The following is a 25,518-nucleotide window of genomic DNA, read 5'->3' on the forward strand; positions in this document are numbered from 1 at the left end:
CCAGCAAAGCAGCACCACAGTCAGCTCTTGAGTGTGTGCACTAGTATTTTAAACCAGTAGTTCCTTAAGAGTCTTAGAATGTGACGTACTGCACAGATTTGGCAACCACATAATACATTACTTTAAGAACTTAAATTCTCTTGGACATAATTGATGGCAATCACTCCAGAGGATCTGTGACCGTCATTCAGGCTATCAATCTGCTGTCTCAAGCAATCCGTAGGTACGGATTGATGGCCCAATTCTGCAAACTTTTACTTGCCTATGTTAAAATAATCCATATAGACGTTAATGGACAGATGGACTTTAATAGGCCCCAGCTCTGCAAGCACATATGGACGGAGTTAGCTTCACACATGTAAGCTATGCCCATGAGCAGTCCCATTCATTTCAATGACTCAAACTTGCAAACATTTATACAGATGAACAAGTAACTCATATAACCATTACATTTATTTATATATATTTTAAAAATATATATTTTCTTTGCACAATACCCATCGGCATTAGTCCATATGATGGAATATTGGCCTGCACTTTAAAAGTGAACCTATTTTTGAGCTATGCCATAGTAGCATGATGCCTCTGAAATGAGTACTTTCCCTTTGGTTTTGGCCTCCTATAATTTTTATATATATATAAAATGTGATCATGGAACGAGATCTTTGTGGTCAAGTTTTCAAATTGCCTCTCTAATTGCAACCATATAATATAATATATATAATATATAATATATAATATATATAATAATAAACCACTAAACTCCAGAATGCCTTCATGGAAGCAAACTATGTAAATATGTGCAAATATGCTGAATTGTGCAGACAAATATTTGTTTTGCACCTACAAATGGATTTGCCGGCAATTTTGGTCAGTGTAGCTAATGAGGCTGTTTTGAAAATTTCACACTTATTACCCAAATGTTCAGCTTAGGATGAATTTCTGAACTATGGTCCCAATTCAGCCAGGTACTTAACCACATGTATAGCTAAAAGCACATGAATTGTGCCATTGAAATCATGGCTGATTCAGGCTATAAAGGGCTCAATCTTGCTCCCAGAGAAATTGGCCATGAAACTCCCATTGAAATCAGTAGGTCCAAAATGGCTAAAAAAGACAATTTATGATGGATACATAGTAAGTCCTTACGTATTGTGACATCTGCAGTTCCATTTTATGTAAAAACTGAGTTTTAATTACTTGTACCTATTGTCATATGAGATGTTGTGTGTGGGTGAAGGTAGAAGGGGGAGGGGAGTGATGGCCCTGATTTTGTAAAAATAAGACTTTAAGATAGACATAGGTTCAAGCTACAAAGTTCTGACCTGAATTCAAATCCATATCCAAATGGTGACAAAGTTCTGGGGCATTTAAATTTCTGTTCTGGTTTGGGCCCATTTCTAGTTCAAACTATGATTAATGTTATCATTCACAATGGGACACATTGCTTTGGGGATTCTTTGTACATACCACTGACAATTAAAGTGGAGAGATGCTCAGTAAGTTGATTACTTTTATCTGAATACAAATGCATTCACTGATTGCTGATACGTGTCTTTCCTTTGATCTAGTTCAATCCACATCAAAATTTGTATTCTTGTTAATGTCTGTTTCCTGTGATTCTGAAACTAGAAATTGCTCATTTATTATTTACATGTTCTCTTTTTCGTTTCTGTCTATTCCCATTTTCTCTCATGCTGCTTCCTCTACTTTCCCATCTCTTTTTATTACACTGTCTCCTCACTGGGTCCATGCAGACAAGTCATGGTTGTCCAGAATGCAAGGTAGAGTGACTTATCTTTCAATTTTATTCTTTGAAGCATGTGTGCATCAAGCTGTGATTATCTTATGCATGTACCTTTAGATTTTCCTTGAGTTCTGTTGACCTATAAATCCAGGAACCAAGACTGGCTTTGCTGTTCACTGTCTAATGAAGCTGATTTCCAGGAGGGAAAGAAATTGGGGGGAAAAATTGTTGTGGTTCCTGATGCAGTAACGTTTTAGGATCGAACTCCATAGTCCTTAATTATGTAAAACTTCCAATGAAGTGAATGGGAATTTTGTTCAATCAAGTACTGCGTAAATTGGTCTTTACTCTTGAGGCTTGTGATTAACTGTGAACTTGTCACATAATTTTCAGCAGAGGTTCCTGCTGAGAAACAATCAGAGATGCTGGCATTATTTGGAAGTGACCTGTCAATTCAGAGGAAAATGGCGTATTTGTCCAAAAAAACCCTTGTTTTGACTAAAAATTTCTGACCAGCTCCAACCCAGAGTACCACCAGATACAATTCAGCCCTCTAGCCTCACATTTACTTAAAGAGGAAAATTTAAGCAGGCCAATAGATGGCTTTTTAATGAATAAATTCTGCTCTGCCTAAAATCACTGTTATTTCATAATGAATATAATTATATAATTCATGTATTCAGATGTTAATTTTTACATGTAAGAGTTGTATAATACTTTCTTTATTCTATAAGTAATGTATTGTGTTACTGCATATAGCAGCAGGGTGTAAAAGGGGAAATCCAGAGAAATGATAAAGAAAAGGAAGAGACTCTGTTTGTGCTCTTTCCACATATGGCATGTCCTATGAGTCTGAAGTATAAGCTCGGTTGGGAGTAGACTAGTTTTAATGAAGGTGTTGTATCAAAACATCACCATCTGTTAATCACAGGCAAAGGGAAAAGTGGGAATCTAGTGGGACAGATCCAACATATTTGCCAGGTCTTTCTTTTTAAAATTGTACAGTCCTTCAAGTGGCATTCTGCTTTGTGTGGCTTTTCTAGATTTAGTCAGTGTTGTTGTTGTTGTTGTTTTTTAATCTATTTCTGTGCAACAGACTCAGTCCCTTTTGCAATAGCACTTCAGGCCGGATTCTGCTCTCACAGATATAAAATTGGAGTAACTCAGGGTCAGCCTTAGGGAAAACGATTCCCTGGATGAACTTATATTTTGGCGCCCCTGGCACAGGCACCCACCCGTGACCCCCGGCCCCCACCGGCTCCCCTTATTACCCCTGCCCCCCCACACGGGGTCTCCAGGCTCCCCACCCTCATTGCGCCCAGGCCCCACTGCCTCCCCCCCAGTGCTTAATTTATAGTGAGAGAGGTACCGGCGCTCAGCCCCAGTAAGCCTGGGCACAAATTAAGCACTGGTTGGGCAGCTCAGCAATTCCCTCTCTGTGCAGCCTGGCCTGGATGGCCGGAGAGCAGCAGCTGGTGGCCAGGTGCCCAGCTCTGAAGGCAGAGCCGCTGCCATGGGTGCTTGGCCAACAGCCACTGCTCTCTGGCTGTCCAGGCTGGGCTGCACAGAGAGGGAACTTATGAGCCTGGAGCCTTCCCCAGCTATACACATCCTGACCACTGAGCCCACGGGAAGGGGAGACCAGGGGCTGGCCCACTGGCTCTGCATGGGCAAACCCTGTTGCCTGTGCCTCCCCGCCAGGCTGGCAGCTCCAGGTGGCATCACCTGCCCCCCGGCTGGCTTTCCAGTGGCTCCAGCCCCAGATTTGCCCACCCACCCCATCCCGCTCCACAGTCCAGGCCCACCAGCTTGCAGCACTCAGATGGTGCTCCCCCCACCCCCAACCATCGGCCTGGGCAGTCACCCATGTTGTCCACCCCTAAGGCTCACACTGGAGTAACTGCATGGACTTCACGGGAATTACTCCTGATTTACAGTGGTATCAAGGAGTGAGGGGCAGGGAGTTCAATCCCCTACCCACTTTCAAAAACCAAGAAATCCTTCCCCTAAAACCAGTAGATCCCCTGAGTACTAGAGTCATCCAGACCAAGTTCCAGTGCCTCTGAACTGTCTTCAAGCTCCTATGTTCCCCACTGTCCCTGTCACCCCCTTCCCTCCCCCCGCCAGATAGGAGGGAAATGGATTCCATAAGAACATAAGAATGGCCCTACTGGGTTAGACCAAAGGTCCATCTAGTGCAGTATCCTGTCTTCCAACAGTGGGCCAGTACCAGATGCCCCAGAGGGAATGAACAGAACAGGTAATCACCATGTGATCCATCCCCTGTCGCTCATTCCCAGCTTCTGACAAACAGAGGCTAGTGAAAGGGGAGTCTGGACAAGTTAATTTTGACAAGTTGGCATTAGGTGACCAGCAAAAGATACTCAGCTGAGGAGTAGTGTGAGGACAGAGAGAGGTTCTCCCCAGTCCTGCCCCTTCTCAGCTTACCCCATCTCCAGATGTGCAGATACAGCTTCAGAAAGGCCAAGGGAGGGGCTTGGGAGCAAGGGAATGGGGGAACATGCCACTGAGTTTGTCTGGTTTTCTGAACAGGCATAAATATTTAAGTGGATCATGAAATAGGATCAGTCATCATAGCCTTTCTGCTTCCCAGAGAGGCTTACGGTTTGGTGGTGGTTGTGGTGGTGGTTGTTTTTGCCTTCTTTGTAAAGAATGCAGAGTAATAAGACTGTAGGGTGAATTACTTTTTAACATGCACTCATTCCCCCTGAAATCCCATCCATATCTTTCTTACTGATACATGAAAAAAATAAAAAGAGAAAGAGCTCCTTTTTTAACAGATATCATTACACTCTGAGGTTGTCAGACCCAATTGCATTATGGTCACGTTCTGCTTTCCTCTCTTAAGTGGAAGTGGGAAGATACTCTGCTTTACAAACCAGAATGCCCTACACATTTTTTAGTAAATCAAAGGACAGCAGAACATCATGTTTTGAAAGAAAATTAATGGGGCTGTGTGGAATGGGCTAGGTGTGGGATGCAGAAGAGCTGCAAGTCACCGTCTTTATAAAGTGTCCCTCAGAACTGAGTGTATGAGGAAAAGAGGCAGGAGAGGGATTTCATATCACTGTCACTGTGATCACAAATGCCTCATTATTATGGAGTAGACCTCAGATATGCTGTATGTTCCTCAATGACTGTATATAATATGGTGTGTGAGAGAGGAGAATGTGGGCCTTTGGGCCTTTCTGAAAAATACGTATATAGAAAAACAGATATGAGAAAACAGAGTAGAGCCTGTCAGAAAATGGTAAGTATTTTCTGTGGAAAATTTTAGAAGGAACTTTTCCAAAACTTTTTGCACAATTGATTTCAGTGGGGCCACTTGTATAGTATAATGTACTGTTTGACATGAGTAAGAGTATCAGACTATGACCACTGTGTCCAAAGCTGTAATTATGCAAGTACTCAAAAAGGGGCAATCTGTACTGTTTTTTTCTCCATTAGAACCATATCAGAGGGGGGAAATCGTATTTGCCAAAAGAACAGAGACAAATCAACTGGGAAATATTACTTTTACACTTTCAGAGTGGTCTTACAAACAAAGAAGAATAATCAAAATAAACCAATCTTCAAGTCTTTGATTGTTCCTTTACATTAGGGCCATGTTTAAATATAGATAAAAGAACAGTTAACTCTCATTGTATCAAAAAGGTTCTGCACTTTAAATCTATTTGGGTTCTCAGAATCTTAGAAGTTCTTGATATTTTCTTAGGTAACCCGATGACATCTTTTCCATTAAAATTTTATATTAAATTAAAATTGGTATACAAGTGGATCTAGCATCAGGGCTTGTAGTGCCCAAGGAATCCATAATGTATGAAAGGGAGTGCATTACTTGCTCTGCATCCAGGAAATGCAGAGTATAATTGAGTATATTTCAGCTCCTTTTTAATGCAGCTAATTCAGCCAAACCTCTTATACTTGCCTATTGATAAAAACAAGCTTGATGCACTTTTATGCTTGGTCTCACTATAGTTAGAGGCGAAGCCAGAGAACAGGATCAATATGAAATTAGTGTTTCTATCATTAACAGTATATCAGTGTACCATGGCTTTCATTTAATGTTCCTATAAGATGAGACTCCTGTGATTAAAGAATACAAAATAAAAATAAAATGTATTAAGCCTACCTAAATGTGCTAACAGAAAGATGTTCTTTGGGAAAGAAACACATTATCATTTACAGTGGTAATTAAAGCCCTGCTCTAAAGAGGCAGGAGGTATTTATAACTACAGTTTAAAAAAAAAAAAAGCTTGTGTTTCCTGATGCTGGAGGTTGAACAGTTTTCTTGTAAGCAGGCTGAGCTTTCAGAAGGCTCAGAAGGTCAGGTTTTTAAAGACAGCATCATGAAAGCATGGTACAGCAACTTGGGCAATGCTGTTAAAGAAGGTAGGCTCTCATTGTATTCTTATAGCCCTGAGTTGTTGCGGTTTTTTCTATTTCCATGAAATATATTCTGCACATGAATGGAAGGAAACAAAAGAGGACTAATGTAATGTTCCCTTCCTTTGTTCAAATTCAGTGCTGAGTACAAGCGGAGGACTAAATACGTGCAGAAAAGCTTGAATCCCGAGTGGAATCAGACGGTCATTTATAAAAATATCTCCATGGAGCAGGTGCGTGACTATTAGCACTATCCACTGTGATTTTCTGTTCTGTCTATTATTTGTATGGCCAGTGACTGTCATTGTGGAATCAGGGGTGATGTTGGAGGGAGTTCACCCCCCTGAGAAATCCTGCTACCAAATTGAAGGGAGGTTTGAATGATTTCTTTGCTTTTGATAGAGTTTACTCCTTCTACAGTTACTGTTTGAACATCCCTGCCAGAGATTTAGTTGTCCCTTCAACTCATAAAAATACTTCCCAATAGTATTTTTTTTAACTTTGGAATTCACCATATTGCACCTACTACCAGCTATTTAAAAAGGGGTTTGGAGGCAAATACCCTTGATCCCTCTATTAGTTCTATACACACATACACACCATTTAAAATCACACCAGCTCAACACTACTGTGCTGCAGAAACAATATACTTAGCGTATTTTCCAGGGATAAAGTATAAGTAAGTTCAGCAAGCACAAGCTGTTTACCAAGTGGTGTTGTCTTTGTCTCACTGTCTGGAGTGGCTCATGACCCTGAGTGCCAACCTCACGGCAGACTGTCAAGAAGCAGGGGAAAAACTCAACCTGGTTGTATGTTCTATAATTAGATTTCACCAATCTACTAACAAGTGTGATCTCCTAAAGCACTATACCACTCTTACCATGGAGTCACAGAGAGTCCAATTGCCACCCGAGCAAGCTGGACTTTATAATAGATGGTTGCTTTACACCAAAAATCACAACAATAATCAGGTTAGTCCCCGTCCCAAAGGACCAGTCACTTACCTCCGGCCAGTTGTACTCAGATCTCAAACCAAAGACAGTGCTTGTAGCCAATCCCATAAAAAACCAGCCAAAGGTTTAGGAACTAGGAAAAAGAAATGAGAGTTCTTTACAAAAGTAAAGCAGGTAAACATACACACACAAATGAGTTACAGTCAGCTTTCAAAAGCTAATAGAAACTTCTGTAGTAAGCAGACTCTGTATATCCTTTAGGGCTAACCCAGGCAAAACATGCTTAGAAAGTCTCACCCCTCAGAGTTCAAGCAGGAAAAGAATCATAAGTTCTCCTTAACAGGCATTTTTATTCCCTTTCCCCAGCATCCCAGTGATAAAATGAGGGGTTGGACACGTAATCTCTTCAGGGCTGTGGGGGAAGCAATCAACAAAGTCCTTGTTTCACAATGGCCCATTTGGATTCAAAAGTCTTTACTTATGGGCAGGAGATAGCACCTTCCGTAGGAATCCAGCTTTTTGCATTAGGTTAAGTCTTTTTTATTGTTTGGTGAGCTACATAGTTTCAAAACAAACATTTTACAGTTATAGAACAAACACTTCAGTACTACCTTATAGCATGGTTTTAAGTGAGATTATGCATGGAGCAATTTACAGGCATTTCATAAAGTCTAAACACTATACACATAGGTATAAATCCAGTACCTATCTTAACAATACTACACAGGTAAGACTGACTGGTTTACCCTTATGCATTTGTCAGGCTTAAGGGCTTTGGCATTAGTTGGCATCTGGTCTGGTGGCATCACAGTCTTCTTTTGAGACAGCCTAGTTAGTTGATGACCATCAGAGTATCTTCCTTCCTGACTGCATGGCGTCTAGCAGGTCTAAGATGCACCTGCTCAGTCTCAGGATTGTAACTTGAGACTCAGGCTTTAGGGGTGCTTCCAGGCCTGTGAGGCTGCCTCCAAGATCCCAGCACTTTCAGCAATGCCACAGCTGCAGGCATGGCAACTCCGAATGTGATGTTGAATTAACTAGAGGGGGTGAGTCAAGACATAGGGCATGTCTAAGATGTAGAAACGAGAAGTCTTGCTCCCTACAGTCGTCCAGATTCGCTTGTACTAGGGGTTCTATCATTTTCCATATTCAAATAAAATACATATGGAATGTTGCTGTTTTCAAACATAATAGTGAGAGGCTTAAGGATGGGCTAAGTCAGCTGAGAGGAACATGTTAGGGTTTTTATTTTGCAAGGGTAGACAGGCTTCAGTCACAGCTGTGGGAGGGCAGTAGCTCATGTTCTCAAAAGCTTTCTTCTGCTTACTATTGTTAGTTTTCTAAATTTAATCTTGAGTTCCGAAATCAGTTGTAGCAGCCTTTAGCATGCCAGTGTTCTGAGTGTGAGAAAGAGATGTTTTGTCCTTTTTAAAAAATTCTGACAAAACGAGAATCTCCCTCCTGGTTTAAATCCAAGAATTATGGAATAATGGACCTAGACAGATTATTTGTTTCCAGAACCTGGATCTAGTTGCACTTCCCTAATGTTCCTATATTTCTTAGCATTTAGTTCTTAACACTTTCAGATTTAATTTTTCACAGCCATCCAATCTCTCAGTAGTTTATAAATGCCTTCAGCATGCCAAGCTTGCTACATCAGAATGTCCAGATTTTTTCAGCTGCCTTGATGTGGTCCTTCATTCTGACACAAAGCCCTTAAAATTAGCCTCCCAATTTCAAACTTAATTATTCATACTTCTCTTTCAGTGATGATAGTGTGGATTAGTGGATTAGTTTTTGAATGAAGCAAAACTGAGAAGGCTGGAGAAGGGACTAACATGGCTCACAGGATTAAAAATGGGTAGGGCTCCATGTCTGTCATGGAGGTCACAGAAGTCACAGATTCCGTGATTTTCCGCAACCTCCGTGACTTCTGCAGGTGCCAGTGTGGCTGACCCCAGTGCTGCCCGAGCAGCTGGCTCCAGGGACAGCTGCTCAGGTAGCCCTGGGGACAGCCACACCAGCCACTGCTCAGGCAGCCCCCGGCAGCAGTCCCAGGGTGACCAGCGCAGCCACAGTCTGTGGCCTGAGGCAGCAGTCTCCCTGGGTGGCCGGCCAGAAAAATCGCCGTCTCCAGCCCCAGGCAGCGGTCCCCGGGTGGCTGGCTGGAGCAGCTCCAGTCTGCGGCCCCCTGCAGCAGGTGCTGCTGGCCCCGGGTGCCTCCGGCCCCAGGCGCCACCCCCTACCCCAGCAGCGCCCCCCCCAAACATCCCTCCCCACACTCCCCCACAAGTTTTAGTCACAGATATTTTTAGTATAAGTCAAAGATTGGCAACCTTTGGCACGCGGCCCATCAGGGAAATCTGCTGGCGGGCCGGGACAGTTTGTTTACCTGCAGTGTCCGCAGATTCGGCCGATCGCAGCTCCAGTTGGCCACGGTTCACCGTTCTAGGCCAATGGGGGCTGTGGGAAGCACAGCCAGCACATCCCTCGGCCCACGCCGCTTCCCGCAGCCCCCATTGGCCTGGAACGGCAAATCGCGGCCAGTGGGAGCCGCGATCGGCCGAACCTGCAGACGCTGAAGGTAAACAAACTGGCCCGGCCCGCCAGCGGATTTCCCTGATGGACCGCATGCCAAAGGTTGCCGATCCCTGGTATAAGTCATGGACAGATCAAGGCCGTGAATTTTTGGGACCTGTCTATGACTTTTACTAAAAATACCCCTGACCAAATGGTAGTATTAATAATGGGGTATGGAGTCTTTTACTGCTAAAGTCATGGACTCAAATCCAGCTGTTATGGCTTCCAGGGTTTGTGTAAATGCTGTGTTTTGGTGTCACATCTTGAGGGTTTGCACACATAGCATTTCAAACTAATCCAAACGTTCAAAGTGAAATTCAGCCAAATCCAATGCCCGTTTTCACCATGAAGGTATGCCTGCAACACAGCCCCTAAACCTCCCAGGTTCACTAAAGAGGTTTGTAAATCTTAGCAAACTTTCCAAATCCAGGCTGATTTTCAAGTTTAAAATGGTTTGGTTTCAGGTTCTGCTGTGAACATATCACAGGTCTAGTTAGCAGTGACCGAACAGCAAACATTTATTTGGTGATCTTAAATGAGCTGATGATCTCAGCCAGAGCCTAGTAGGCAGTTGTCTGTATCTCGGCCACTCTCACCACAGGCCCTAATTGGCAAAGTAACAGTCAAAAGTTTGCCATTCAGGATGTTAGCTAGGGCCTGTGCTAAGAGTGGCTGAAATACAGACACCTGCCCACTGGGCTAAGATAGAAGAATTTAAAATGTGACCAAAAAGGATTTAAAATGTTTTGAACCTTTGCTTCTACTGTCACTACTAATCCTAGTCTGTTCTGTTCCATGGAGGTTCTGGGCAAAATTTTCAGACTGAATAGTTTATTCAAGGAAAAATGCAGTTTGATTCAAACTTTTAGCAAATTTGACGAATAGTTTCGGCCATTCACAAAATGGTTGAAGGAAGAAATGGTGTTAGTGCTGTTATCCTTCCCATTTACAACTGTTTGCCCAGTGATTCAGGCACTCACCTGGAATATGAGTGACCCAGGTTTAAATCCTCAGTCTAGAACAGACCTGAAATGGATTTTTTGATTCAACAAAAATACCAAAAAATTCAGATTCTGTTTGATCCAAACTGCGTTTTGTTTTTTTATTTTTCAGAAATACCACCCAACCAAAAAATCAGTTATTCACCCAGCTCTATTTTAATACAACACTCATCACCTTGGTATCTGAGTGCCTTCCAGTAATACATTAAGAGAAGTACATTATGTGACTAACATCTGTCACATGTTGTTTGTTCTTTCATCGACTCTGCCAGGGGAGAAATGTGTGCCATAGAGTGTCTTTATTTGGTAGGGACTTTTCTTTTCACACCTCTCCTGGCATATATCTGTTGGCTAGAGAGAATAAGATGGTTGTGTAGGTGGATGATTCTTCTCTTAGGAAAATTCGGTGCCATTCCATGAATTAGCAAGAGTTCCACAGAGCAGCAAGGTTAAATAGCTTGCCAAGATAGCAAATAGAACCATACTCTCTCCCAGCACTGGATCTTTCCTGATTTTTGTGATTCCAGTTGTTCCTAGAGTATATGATGGCTGCAAATGCGCATATAAATACACATATACTATAGCTTGGAGAATTGTCCCCATGCCACGCTGTTCATAGTGTCTGGATGCATAGCCAGCATGGACTGAAATTTCACAACAATTGGATAATGACAATAAATAGGAGTTTAGGAGAATAGCTATGCTGGTTGCAAAACAGATGTTCTGATCAGCAGACGACTCAAGCTATATCAGCCTCTGAATAAGCCATATACTGTCAGCAATTGTTTCCTTGCTAGTGTTGGTTCAGAAGCTTGATAAGGATTATTCGTTCAGAGAAGCATTTTCCTCTCCTCCATCAGTTTGGAGAGTTGGTCTGAAATCCATAAGATGAAATTAATTAAAGACAAGATCAAAGTACTGCACTTAGGAAGGAAAAATCAAATGCACAACTTACAAAATGGGGAATAATTGGCGAGGTTACTGCTGAAAAGTTTCAGAGGATCATACTGGATCACAAATTGAATTGAGTCAATAAAGTGATGCAATTGCAAACAAGGCTAATATCATTCTGGGGTGTATTAACAGGAGGTAATTGTCCTGATCTATCCGGCACTGATGGGGCCTCAGCTGGAGTAATGTGTCCACTTCTGGGCACCACACATTAGGAAAGATAAATTGGAGAGAGTCCAGAGGAGAGCAACAAAAATAATAAAAGTTTAGAAACCTGAACTCTGATGCAAGATTAAAAAAAAACTGGGCAGATTTAGTCTTGAGAAAAAAAGACTGAGGGGGGGAGCTGATAACAGTCTTCAAATATTTTGAGGGCTGTTATAAAAAGGACAGTAATCAATTGTTCTCCATATCCACTGAAGGTAGGACAAAAAGTCATGGGCTTAATCTGTGGCAAAGGAGACTTAGATATTAGGAAAAGCTTTCTAACTATAAGGGTAGTTAGATTCTGGAATAGGCTTTCTTGGGAGATAGTTGAATTCCTATCACTGGAGGGTTTTAAGAACAGGTTGTACAAACACCTGTGATGGATGGTCTACGTTTACTTGGTCCTTCCTCAGCACAGGGCATTGGACTTGATGACCGCTCAAGGCCGTTTGATTCTACGATCAAAGGCATGCTCGCCTGCTGACAGCAAATAAGTATTATTAAATGTTTGCTAATACAGACCTTTTAACGTCACTGTCTAGACATTGGCTGGTTATACAATTTTTCATTTTCATTTTCTCTTTCATAACATAGCAGAAACTAAACTGAAAATAATTATGAGAAAGACTTTTGAATGAAACAGACTTTTTCAAGACTGTGATGATTAATTTTGCAATGTTGCAAGTTCCAATTAGACAGTTAAATGGAAAAAATAAGTAAAACTGAGTATTTATTTTTTATTTTTGGAAGGGGAGAATGGTGGAGATATTTTCAATTTAGGGAGGGGTTCTAGACATATATTACAAACACTGCTATGTATTTTCAGTGCAAGCCACCTTTCTTTGAATAGGTTGAAGATGAGAGCAGAGGATTTGGCATGAAAAGTTCTGAGTTTTATTCCTATCTTTGCCACTGACACATTACATGGCATTGGACAAATCAAAAAAACAATGGCTGCCACAGTTTTCTGATCAGTATAAAGTGGGTAGCAATATTTTCTTACATTACGGGCATATTGTGAGGCTCAGTTCTTTAATGTTTGTAAAGCACTTACACTTGCTTGAATGAAATTAATATATAATAGATTTATTTAGAAAGGATATAGTTTTCAAAGACATGTAAGTGACTTAGGAACCTAAGATAATTTTCAAAAGTGACGTAGGCACTTTTGAGCCTCAGTCTCATTGAAAGCCACTTAGGTTCCTGAATGCCTTAGTCACTTTTGAAAATGCAATGTAGGTTCCTAAATCATTTAGGCTCTTTTGAAAATTTTATCCACATTCCCTTCCTGCCCCTGTGTACCAAGTCCTTTATAACAATGCAAAAGGCAATGCATTTAAAAACCTCATAAAATATTAATATAAAACTAAATAACTCCAAATAATTATAAAATTATTATTCAGTATTAATTATTCTGCACCAGGCATCCTGGGATAAATTAATACTATGCTCTTCCAAAACTGATTTGAAGAAATGTAATAAGAGAAGGCTCTACATCTGGGGTAGGACTCAGGGACTGCATAAAAATGTTCTGCTTGCTCCATTCAGTGAGTTGTGTGAATTTTCCCAGGGGAGAATATAGAAAATATTTCCAGTGGTATGTTCCATAGCTACACATACACAAATATCACAATCATCAGCAATATCGCACAGGCAGTGATCTCCGGACCTTCAAACAGAGATCTCTGCCATGTGAACTATTAATATAGTAGTTAGCTGTTAGTTGGGTCTGAGCCAGTTACTAGAGGAGACATTAATCACATACGCAGGGGGGCGGGTCTGACATTCTAGGCAGTATATGGGGAAATAGCAGACATTAGCTGTTTATGCAGAGACTGTTGTTTCTAAGGACAGTAAGGATGAAATCCTGTTCACACTTAAGTCAATGGTAAAACTGCCATTAGTAGCTTGAGTGGGCTCAGGATTTCATCCAAATTGTCACATGATCTGTCATAATGCTCACTTCTATCTAGCAACTTCCCACACAAGAAACACCCACTAATTGATTCAGGCTCAGCAATGCCTTTGTCTCACCATGACTGGCACCTAGCCAAAGTTGCTTCCTGATCAAACCGTGTTCATGCCATCTAGCTGTCCCTTTGCCTGGGAACACTTGTTCTTTTCCTGAGAAGTGCACTCCCCACCTACACAAACACACCAACTCAGGTTTAGAAAAACTATTTGCAATCACATCATCCGTTAACTTCCTGAGGGGACCTTGAATCACTGGCTTCAGCAGCTAGAATTGGATTATGTAAAACAGCACCTAACTTTGCTCAGATAGTATCAGACACAAGGGCTACTTGTAAAATCTCTAACCACAAAATGCTCTTGACTTTTTAATTGTGGTACATACGTCTTCAGACAAATACTTCCCCTCAACTCATATTTGAAACTTATCTCATGCACCCTGCTTAGCAGAGTTCCTCCTATGGTTTTCCATTATCCTGGTATGTTATAAAAGCTTTATTAAGTTAAGAGGATTAAAATAGACTCTACAAAGAAATGTGGAGTACTATACATTTCCAGCTCTGTTTTATTATCTTGCTAATAGAAAAATGCGGTTCCAGCATAGGACCAGTTGCTTGAAATCCTGGTCTGCGCTGGATAAGCTAGCTCCATCTGAAGGATGGGGGGTGATTCTTATTCAGTGGCACAAACATAAATTATGCAGGTTAAATACACAATGAAACCTTTTTGTTCAGATTTAGACTTAAGAGAAACGATAAGAGATGGAGGAAGAGAGACTAATGTGCTGCCAACATTTTAATAAAGGGCTCCCTCAAAAACATTTTGCCTCACTCAGCAGTGCTCTCCATGTCAAATACTCGTCCCACACAATAAAATATGTATCAGTTCCACACAAAAATTCAATCAAATCCATACTTTCTCCCCTCCTAGATCCATCTATCCTTCCTTGTGTCCCAGTACAGCACATTCATAACCTGTAATGAAGAGGCACTCTTTAGAACATCTCTCTAAATGTTTAAATATCTTTGCCTATATTTTGTAAAGGGCATTCACAAATGATGTGCTAAGCTTTCCGTGCTATCTTGCCACTTTATACAGTCTCTTGTTCAAACTTCTGTTTAATTTTTCACAGGATATTTCCAATAAAAATGTGTTCTATATTGCCCGAGTGGATAGGATATAAAAAAAGAGAGATAACAGAATTTCACTTAGTTAAGAACACTTTTTAAATCTTTGCTTTCAAATCATATTTTTATTGTTGCCCTATTTAGCAAGTGCATTATGTATCCCCCCCAAATATATTTTAAAATCTCCTTTTGCGGGGGGGGGGGGGGGGGGGGGGGGGAATTAGGATAAGTTGATTTTAACATAATTTTCAAAGAAACTGGCACTGCATAATTGTTCATTTTACTAAGACTAAGTGAGACCAGAAGATATTTTGTAACAACAACAATAATAAATCCACTGTTTAATGTGAAGGTCTTCTACATCATTAAGAATATCTGCATCCAACTGAGCATCACTGGGGAATTTTGACGAGGTGGATGCTGCCTCGTTTGAGAGGATACTGTGTAACATGTACATGAAGTGGTATGGCTTGTGCTGCTGATTAAGACTTCCATCCCATTATTACTCCTTTGGCCCAAGGTTATCCAGTATTTGAGACCTTGCTGGGTTGCTTCTGTTAGGAGAAGAAATTGATAATATGTGTCAGATATTTCTTTGGTGCAATCCTGTTTGTTGACAAAGTATGTTCACAAAGTCCTGTTTCCTTGAACATAGTAGAAACAAACAGGAGTCAGTTTCTTGCTCCCAATTTTCATGCTTGACTTTCCTGAGTGTCCTGTGCTCCAAGGAGCCCTGTCCCCCTCAAGGCCACCCTCAGGACTGTTTCTCTCACTGTCTGCAGCTTCCGCCCTCTAACACACACAGCTGCTGCAATCAGCCAATCAATCCCCTTGCCCATGTGTTTCCAACCAGTCCTGGGAAACTTCTCAGACCACGCAGATTAAACAGGCCATGTGGCCTATTGCCTTGGGAAGTAGTTTCTATTGTCTCCAGCTATCTCACTTCATGAATGAAACTTATTTGTTCTAGCCATTTAGCCTGAAAGAAGGGTGGTTAGCACAACCATTAGCTTTAAAGGGCTCTGTGACAGTCTGTCAAAGACCTGTTTGCTAGCAGCCATTAATATCTTCTTACATAATAACAGTGGAATTGGTTCTGCATGGGTGGACCTACCCAATTGACTTCACTGAGGCCAGGTTTACACTACCACTTACTTTGGTATAACTTATGTCGTTCAGGGGTCTGAATAAACCACCCACCTGAGCAACATAAGTTACACCGACCTAAGTGCTGATGTGAACAGCGCTATGTCAGCAGGGGAGCTTCTCCTGTCGACATGGCTGACGCCCCTTGAGGACATGGATTTATTATGGCGACAAGAGAGCTCTTTCCCATCAGCATAGAGCATCTTCACCAGACGTAGCGCTTCATCGATGTAGCGCTTCTAGTGTAGACTAGCCCTGAGGTCCTGGCTTCACAGATCACATTGTAGGAGGGAGGCATTGTAAAGTAATATTTAAAATCCACATTCCAACTCACCTCAGCTGCAGGCAAGTCAATTCACCCAACCTGAGGAACAGAAGAGCTGGAGGAGTAGAGATCTGTAGTCACTATCAACATTTAAAAAGTCGCAGTATGGGCCTTGTGGTGGACACACTGTCAGGCTTTCAAAAACAACTTCTGAGAGTCCCAGCAGCGCTTTCTAAAAGCCCATCCGTCTTGACAGCAAACTCTAGCTTTGCCCAAAATTAATTTTCTGAGATCAAGGTTGATTTGTGGATAAAAAAATTGCCTGGCTGTCACATTGAAAAAGAATGCCGGCAAGTAATAACAAATAGAAGCTATTGTATGGATGCGACATGAGGTTTATGATGGCAATTGGGATTAATCATCTTTTGATTTAAACTGTAGCTGAAGAAGAAAACACTGGAAGTGACTGTCTGGGATTATGATAGATTCTCCTCCAATGACTTTCTGGGTGAAGTGAGTATCTAATTTCCTCTCTTCCAGCAACCTCCCTTCCCGCCTCTTGGGAGATACCTGATTAAATGCACATTGATAATCAGAGATTGTTTGTTTGGTGGGTGTGGGACTCACAGAAACATTTTTCTTTAGGCTTAGCTTCTGGGCCATAACTATACTACTGCCCAACTTCATAATAAATGTGTGAGATTCACTTCTTTCACCTAAAAAGGGCACTGAAATTTTCCGTCTTTTGGTATATCATAGTAGGGCTAATTTTGTGCACTTACGTTTATGGTGAATAGTTGCACTAATTTAGCTCAATGTTTCAAAAGTAACTTGATGAGAGATCTCAACTCTGACAAATAGAGTCTGTTTTTATCTCAGCATGGGATGTGAGGACTGAGGAGTTTTCTATAGTGTGGGGAGAAGTGTGGCAGTGCCAATGAATCAAGGACTAATTTCTGCCTGAAGGCCATGATTTCGCAAGGCACTTAAGCACATTGAATTGCAACGAAGTCAGTAGCATTGCACAGGTGTAACTGAAAGCACAATCTTGTATAGTTTATTCATAATGTTTCAATAACTAATACTGCACCAGGTCAGCCATGATGAAAAGCTTGGAGACAACCTGCTTTCCCTTTTTGTTTTAAAGCATATGTAATATGGAATTACCAGCAATAACCATATCAAATCAGTAATTAAAATTATTACCATAGAAGATAACAATTAGAAACAATTACCCAGAAAAATCAATTACTAAAATTACCATTCGGATAAAGTGATACGAATGTGAAAAAAATTGCTTACCCTGCATTTAAGGTGTATTATACAGCATATGCAATTAAATGTTATTCAGTTTAGCACCAGATATGCTTTATTGTGACCGTAGTACCAGGCAAGCTATGTCACCACTTAAAAAATCTCTAGAACAAATGTATGGATGAGTTTAAAAAATGATTACTTACATCCTACCTGCCACATCACACTGTTGCTGTCTTCAGCATATTTATCATACCCCAAAATGAATGACTTTAGAGAGTATCTACAGATTATTATTTATGACCTTAAGATTAAATTGGTGTTCTAATGACTGCTTCTCTGGTATGATTAAAACTTTTGACTTGAAATATGAGCAGCATCTGCAAGTATTTAATTTAATTTATAACGTCATTTCTATTTAAATTTGAATGCAGTTCCTAGTGGGGAAAGTGAGAGAGCGAGAGATAGCGCAAACAGCTATATTTCAGGCCCATTATTTGGGGGCTGTCAAGGGTTAAATCAGAAGGAAGCCTAACAAGTGACAGTGGATGTGGGGTGCATTCAAAAATATAACTTGTCAACAGGGCCGGCTCCAGGGTTTTGGCCGCCCCAAGCAGCCAAACAAACAAAAAGCCGCGATCGCGATCTGCGGCGGCAATTCGGCGGGAGCTCCTTCGCTCCAAGCAGGAGTGAGGAACCATCCGCCGAATTGCCGCCGAACAGCTGGACGTGCCGCCCCTCTCTGAAGTGGCCGCCCCAAGCACCTGCTTGGTAAGCTGGTGCCTGGAGCTGGCCCTGCTTGTCAATGACTGATGGCCCTAAGGGCACCACTGATGAAAGCAACTAAAAGGCCCCCAAAGAGACCAAGCCAGAGCTTGGGTCATGCCCTGGCATATGAGAGCTAAGGACAAATGTTTTTTTTGCCCTCCCAGTGAGAGACAAACTTGAGGAGACTTCCCAGGTAGAGCTAATAAAAATAAATAAATTATAAATAAATAATAATACTGAGGAGTCTTTCACCAATTCATTGGCCTGCTGAATCAGTCTGTATTTTTTTCTCTAATCAGATGACAAAGGCTTAGTTCCTAAAGTATTTGAACCCTTTCCTTCTGCCAGCACTAGAGAAGATTCCCTTACTATTACATGTATGAGTTTATTGGGAGCCTGCAAGGGTTACAACCTGCAGGGGCTTCTGTTTGAGTTACCTACAGCTTCTGGCTGTTATCCAGCTGGCTTGCTGCTAAGTATCCAAGTGTTTGGTCTACAGGACAGTCACACAGTGACCTCATCCTGGGGTCAGATACCAAGAGCTGTTCCACACAGAATATTGGTCTGTACGTAGATCAGTCTAATTCTAACAATTTTGTGCTTTGGTGTTCCCACCACTTCCGAAGGAGAACTAGCCAAGAACTCACCATCAGAACTATTTCCTACTATTATTCAGCCTAATTTTCATGACACTACTCTTTGCTAAATTCCTTTTTAACCACCCTAAACTATTCATCTCTACTTACTGCTCCATCTGTGAGTGGTCTCTTTGGGTTTGTCTCAGGTTGACCAGCCTCTTTGGTGAGTCTGTGGTACCCTGCTAATGGGACAGTGATCAATGACAGTTCCCCAGGCTGTATTCTACATGCACCACATTCAGTGTTCCTTGGATAGAGTTCCTCTAGTCTTTTCTTAACCTTTGGTAGCTTCAGGCAGTGGGCCTGATGTATAGTTGTTTGCTTTCTAGGCTGGGAATTGTTCTCCTTTAGTCTCTGCAATAATTAGAGGCCTCCTGGAGCACTGGGGAAGTTCTAGAAAACTGGAAGAAAGCTAATGTGCCAATTTTTAAAAATGGTAAACAGGATGACCGCAGGTCATTATAGGCCCGTCAGCCTGACACTGATCCTGGGAAAGATCATGAAGCAGCTTATAAGAGACTCAATTAATAGAGAATTAAAAGAGGGTAGTGTGATTAATGCCAATCAACATGGGTTTTATTGAAACTAGATCTGTCAAACTAACTTGATAACTTTTTTTTTGTTTGGTGACATTACTAGTTTGGTTGATAAAGGTAATAGTGTTCAGGTAATATACTTAGGCTTCTATAAGGCCTTTGACTTGATACCACACAACATTTTGATTAAAAAACTAGAATGATATAAAATTAACATGGCACACATTAAATAAATTTAAAACTGGCTAACTGATAGGTCTCAAAGTGTAACTGTAAATGGGGGATCATAATTGAGCAGGCGTGTTTCCAGTGGGATCCTGCAGGGATCCGTTCTTGGCCCTATCTATTTAATATTTTTATCAGTGACATGAAAGAAAACATAAAATTCTATAAGTACCTACATGGGGAATAAATATTCTCCATCACTGACAATTTTTAAATCAAGCTTGAATGTTTTTCAAATGTAATGCTCTAGGAATTATTTTGGGGGAGTTCTATGGCCTGTGCTACACAGAAAGTCAGACTTGATGATCACAATGGTCCCATCTGGCCTTGGAATCTCTGAATCCTGAAGTAGCTGCTCCTTCAAGATGGGTGACTACAATATGGCCCAAAGACTTCTAAACTACAATATGGCCCAAAATTTTACCTGCACAACCTCTTTTCTGTTCCCAAATATTTAAGGTGGTTTTTTGTTTGTTTGTTTGTTTTATGGTGGAGCATTCAGCAGTTCTTTAATGCCTTAAAGAGAGGGTCTAGAGGATTGTTCATCCCCCTGGGCAACTCTTGCTTTGAAGCTCATAGATCGCTGGAAGTTGTCTCCAACTTATTCTGTGCTCCCTGCTCCCCTTCATGAACTCAATCTCTCCCCAAAGAGCTCTGCTTCCTAAGGACAGAAGATTTTTGTAATCAACTGCCTAGTCTACCTCCTTTGCACTGGCTGAGTCCTAAAGAGAACCTCCCCTTTCTGGGCAGATCTTTCTAAAGGCTTCCAAGACTCCTGCCAGCAGTGCTAGTTGCCAAGAGTAGTGGATCTCAGCAGAGTAAATTCAGAGGAGCACAGGCTACATCATTTAAAGGTCTGCACAGTTGTTCCTCTCATGGCAATGCACTCAAGGCATCTTCTTCCCCTCCCCAATGCAGCTCTGATTCCTAAAAGGCATTATTGAGTACTGTTTTTTTAAGCAATGGAAAATAATTGTTCCCTTAATACTTAAAGTTATAGCTATCTCTTTCCTTTGTGGGGTAAAAAATAATAGCTATTAACATTTGAATATAATTATCAAGCACATATAAATACTTAAAGAACCTTTCAGAATCATTCTTACATTATACAAGATCTCTTTAGTAACAAATATTCATTAACATCTCATCTTCCCCTTATAAGTTTTACATTGGTATGATTCTATTAATTTTTGTGTGTGATACTTTTGACTCACACCAGCATCAGTGAGATCAGATTCAGTCCTCTGTGTCTCATGTGATATCTTAATCAGATATATCATATGTCATTGTGCAGATATTGATTGAGCTATCCAGCACCTCTCAGATTGACAACACCCCAAGGTGGTATCCTCTGAAGGAGCAGACTGAAAGTATTGACCATGGGAAATCTCATTCTGGGCAGAGCAGCCAGCAATCACCAAAGCCATCTGTCATCAAGAGCAGAAGTCATGGAATCTTCCCTGACCCATCCAAGGGTAAGAGCTATGGATAAATTTCCCTAACAAGTCCTCAGAAATCTATGATGTAACAGAACCTTTTGTGATTTTCAGGGTCCCATGGAAAAACAGAGTGACTTGCATATATTTTCTACATATGTACTTTTATTAAAGGCTAAATTCAGCCTCACAGTGATTTCAGTGGAGTTACGACTGCTTACACCAAAGCTGAATTTGTGTCTTTCCAACAGTATATTATAAAGTGAGATCCTATGTGTTCTGCACAGGTATTAGAGATCTCATGGTACTTTTCATTTGCCTATGTCTTTGGCCAAAATTCAACACATATACCACTTTGGATTAGGCTTTCTTTTTTATTTCATTTAGTGTTTTATGGCACTGTGTTTTGAGCATGTATGCTAATATTTAAACTGTTGTCCTCTGACATTGTCACACTGACATCTTTTTAAAGAATCATAATGAGTGAAAGTTCATTTCACCTTCATTACGGGCCTGAGTAGAATGTGGCTTACACTGGTGTCAATCAGGAGTAACTCCATCGGAATCAGTGGCGGTAGAGGAGTTCAGTGGAGTTACACTAATGTGAGTGAGTGAAGAATCAGCCTCAGTGTCTCCAAAACCGACAGTCAACGTGTATCATTCTTCAGAATATTTTTTTTTCCAAACTAAATATAGCAGTTTCCCAATATCTCAGCTGGCAAACATTGTATATACGCAGCACATGTAGTACCAGAGCAATGTCCATGTGATAAAGCGGTACAGATGGAGGCCAGATGACAGAAGCAAAGTAACAGGATAGTGTTCTGGTAATAACACACAATCTGTCCTATTTCTTTTTGGTGTAAAGTTGCTATGATGACAATTCTGTAAAGCACTGTGTATTTGCAAGGACAGTAAATCTTGTCTAAATCAGAGAGGGCTGTGGATATAATTATATAAGGGCTAGATTGTGACTTGAACTACACACCATTACAGGGGGATCCTAAATTTGCTCAGCCTAGCTTGGACTTGAGTCTGGACACTCAGGGGTAAATGGTGCTGCTTGCCTGCTTCCTTCTTGCAGCACAGGTGGGTAAGGAGGAACAGGAAATGTGCGAAGCCTTGGCTCCACCCACCAGTTCATCAGCGAGCAAAGCTGGGTCATCATGGGAGGTGTCAGAATTTGCTGCTGGTATAGGCCAGCAGCAAACTGTACCTTGGACCACAGAGCAACAGGAAAGCAGGGAGGGAATTGTGACTCATTCTGCCAGACACAGTGCCTGCTGGGGCTACTGGTGGAGTGAGGCATTTCAGGACTTTGCCTGGAAACACAATTTTCTGTGAGAGAGATTATTTATTTAATAGAAATAACACTCATGTTTATCCTTTTCCCCATCAGACATGCAGATGCCCACCATTGAGAAATCTCACAGCAGTCCAGGGAGCTCTAAATCTTCTTCCGAAGGACATCTGCGCTCTCATGGACCATCCCGCAGCCAAAGCAAAACCAGCGTCACTCAAACCCACCTTGAAGACGCTGGGGCAGCCATCGCTGCTGCTGAAGCAGCTGTCCAACAGCTTCGCCTTCAACCAAGTAAAAGACGCAAATAAATTCCTCAGCATGGCAGCTTAATGTTCATCTGTTGCCTTTTTCCCCTGCTGTCCTTCCCGGTTTGCTTTTTGTTTGTTTCTGTTCTTGGCACATTGTGCTCACTCTGTTCAATGTCTTTCTTTGTGTGTGTGTGTGTGTTAACACATATAAGTACAATATCCTCCTCCTATTTAGAAGTCTTTTTTTATTATTATTTATATAGACTGCAGTAAAACTGGCTGTTTCTCCATCACTCCCACCATTCATGGCCCATGACATTCCAGAACTGTGCATGGCTCATGGAATCTTCCACTGTGTGTTATTGTTTTGGTGTTGCTAAATATCTCAACCACAGAAATAATCAAACCCCAGATAGGTGGCTGCCAGCTTTCAAAGAATCACATCCAACATGCATTGAGAGCACATTAACAGCATGATATTAACATCAGAAAACAAGCAGGACATCTACACTGGAGGATAATGGTTGGGAGGATTTCAGGTTGAAAAAACAGTCGTTACTTAACAGCATGACTCAATTTCCTATATTTGAAGCATGGTTGCTTATAAGTCTCTAACATTCCACTCTTTTGAAAGGTTTATTAAAGGCAACCTACTCTTTACAACGTTTCAGATAAATTCGTATTAGTGAACAGTAGGCTGACAATAAATACGCCAGACTATTAACAAGGAACTCAGGTATTGAATAGTATTAATAATCTTATCATTCCACTCTCCTTGGGCTTTTCTAAGCCAATTGCTGTAGTAGTGGATTCAATTTCATTAGATGCTTTCTACCACAGATTGATTTAGGGCTAGAATAGGATTTGTCTGGCAGCTGGAAATAGATTCACAAATGACAAACCTTCCATTCAGAATTCTAGCAGTACAGAGTACAATTCAGACCTGTATCTTATTACTGGTTGAGGATTTAGTTTCTGCAAATTGAAACCTTCCAACTGTGGATACACTGTGTTTGTCTTCAGGGTTTGTTGGTGTGCCATAAACTCATTGTGGTATAAAACACAAAGAGGGGGGAAACTGTTTTCCTTGTCCCACCGTCATTAATAAAGAAACAGCCAGTTTTCATACCCTTTAATGCTGTGCATGTGGTGTCTCTTTGGTGTTTGAAAACCCTACTTATTTAAGTGCAGAACAAAACACTTCTGTTTGCATGAATAACATTTAAGCTGGTTCCATCTGAGGATACATACTCTGGGTTTCCATTTCACCTACACTGCCACAGCAGCACATAAAAGCGGTCAGTCTAATCATGCCAGGAAGCCGCACAGACACAGCATAGCAGGAGTCCTCCCAATTCAAAGAACTCAGTCTGACAATCTGCCTCCACCAGCCAATGACAACAAAGACCAAAGTCAACTAGCTCTCAGAAAAGTGATGTCTGATGGACCAGTCAAGCCCGAAGGAGGTGAGCAGAAAGACATGGCCAAGAAACCAACCAAAGCCAGAATCCTTCTTGCCATGTCTACTGATTCATTGCAGAGTTTAATTATTTATTTACCCTCTGTAAAGAGCTGTAAATGTCAACGTGAATCAAGACCTTTACTTGATCTTACCATAATTGTGTAAGTCCTTAACGAAACAGTGTGCTAAATAATATGATAGAACAGTGATTTGTGCACTTCCATTCTGCTGGGGGACCTGCTCTTCTGTTGAAAAATGGATTAACTGTGTTCACATTGCCTAATAAAATGCATGCCTTTAACCAGGTCTGCTTAAGCATGCCATAATAGTTCTTATGTTATAACAAAATACTAATTGCACACTTCTGCTGCTGGAATTCCAGATAGGAAATAGAGCCATTCTCTTCCCTCCACCCCATGTTGTTGTAACTGCCGATGTATTACTTTCAATGCAGATTTCAGTGTGGTAGCTGGGTTAGTCTGTATCAACAAAAACAATGAGGAGTCCTTGTGGCACCTTAGAGACTAACAAATTTATTTGGGCATAAGCTTTCGTGGGCTAGAACGCACTTCATCAGATGCATGAAGTGAAAAATACAGGAACAGGTATAAATACATGAAAGGATGGGGGTTGCTTTACCAAGTGTGAGGTCAGTCTAACGAGATAAATCAATTAAGAGCAAGATACCAAGGGAGGAAAAATAACTTTTGAAGTGGTAAGAGAGTGGCCCATTACAGACAGTTGACAAGAAGATGTGAGTAACAGTAGGGAGAAATTAATATTGGGGAAATTAAGTTTAGGTTTTGTAATGACCCAAAGAGTGGCCAGAGAGATTGAAGTGTTCTCAAAACACCAACCCAGGAACCAAACCCTGCTACAAATCCCGGTGCCAACTCTGTCCACATATCTATTCAAGGGACACCATCATAGGACCTAACCACATCAGCCTCACCATCCGGGGCTCATTCACCTGCACATCTACCAATGTGATATATGCCATCATGTGCCAGCAATGCCCCTCTGCCATGTACATTGGCCAAACCAGACAGTCTCTACGCAAAAGAATAAATGGACACAAATCTGACATGAGGAATCATAACATTCAAAAACCAGTAGGAGAACACTTCAATCTCTCTGGTGACTCAATAACAGACCTAAAAATGGCAATTCTTCAACAACAAAACTTAAAAAACAGACTCCAATGTGAAGCTGCAGAACTGGAATTAATTTGCAAACTGGATACCATCAGATTAGGCCTGAATAAAGACTGGGAGTGGTTGGGCCATCTGATGA

At 41.2% G+C, this 25,518-nt stretch overlaps 1 protein-coding gene across 4 annotated transcripts in view; it reads left to right on the forward strand.

Moving 5' to 3' along the window:
- The window catches only part of PCLO (piccolo presynaptic cytomatrix protein), a 522,605-nt gene that overhangs the window by 430,371 nt on the left and 66,716 nt on the right, over positions 1-25,518 (forward strand). Inside the window, exons 16-21 of one of the 4 annotated variants that reach the window (XM_042859416.2) lie at positions 1,758-1,784; positions 6,294-6,387; positions 16,797-16,868; positions 21,071-21,251; positions 22,612-22,806; positions 24,047-24,229. In XM_042859416.2, coding sequence (XP_042715350.2) covers positions 1,758-1,784; positions 6,294-6,387; positions 16,797-16,868; positions 21,071-21,251; positions 22,612-22,806; positions 24,047-24,229 — 752 coding nt within the window. The remainder of the gene's footprint in view (positions 1-1,757; positions 1,785-6,293; positions 6,388-16,796; positions 16,869-21,070; positions 21,252-22,611; positions 22,807-24,046; positions 24,230-25,518) is intronic. The other 3 variants (XM_042859418.2, XM_042859417.2, XM_065553640.1) reach the window with 3 other exon arrangements.

Source organism: Chrysemys picta, chromosome 1, assembly GCF_011386835.1.
Source record: "Chrysemys picta bellii isolate R12L10 chromosome 1, ASM1138683v2, whole genome shotgun sequence".
NCBI lineage: Eukaryota > Metazoa > Chordata > Testudines > Emydidae > Chrysemys > Chrysemys picta.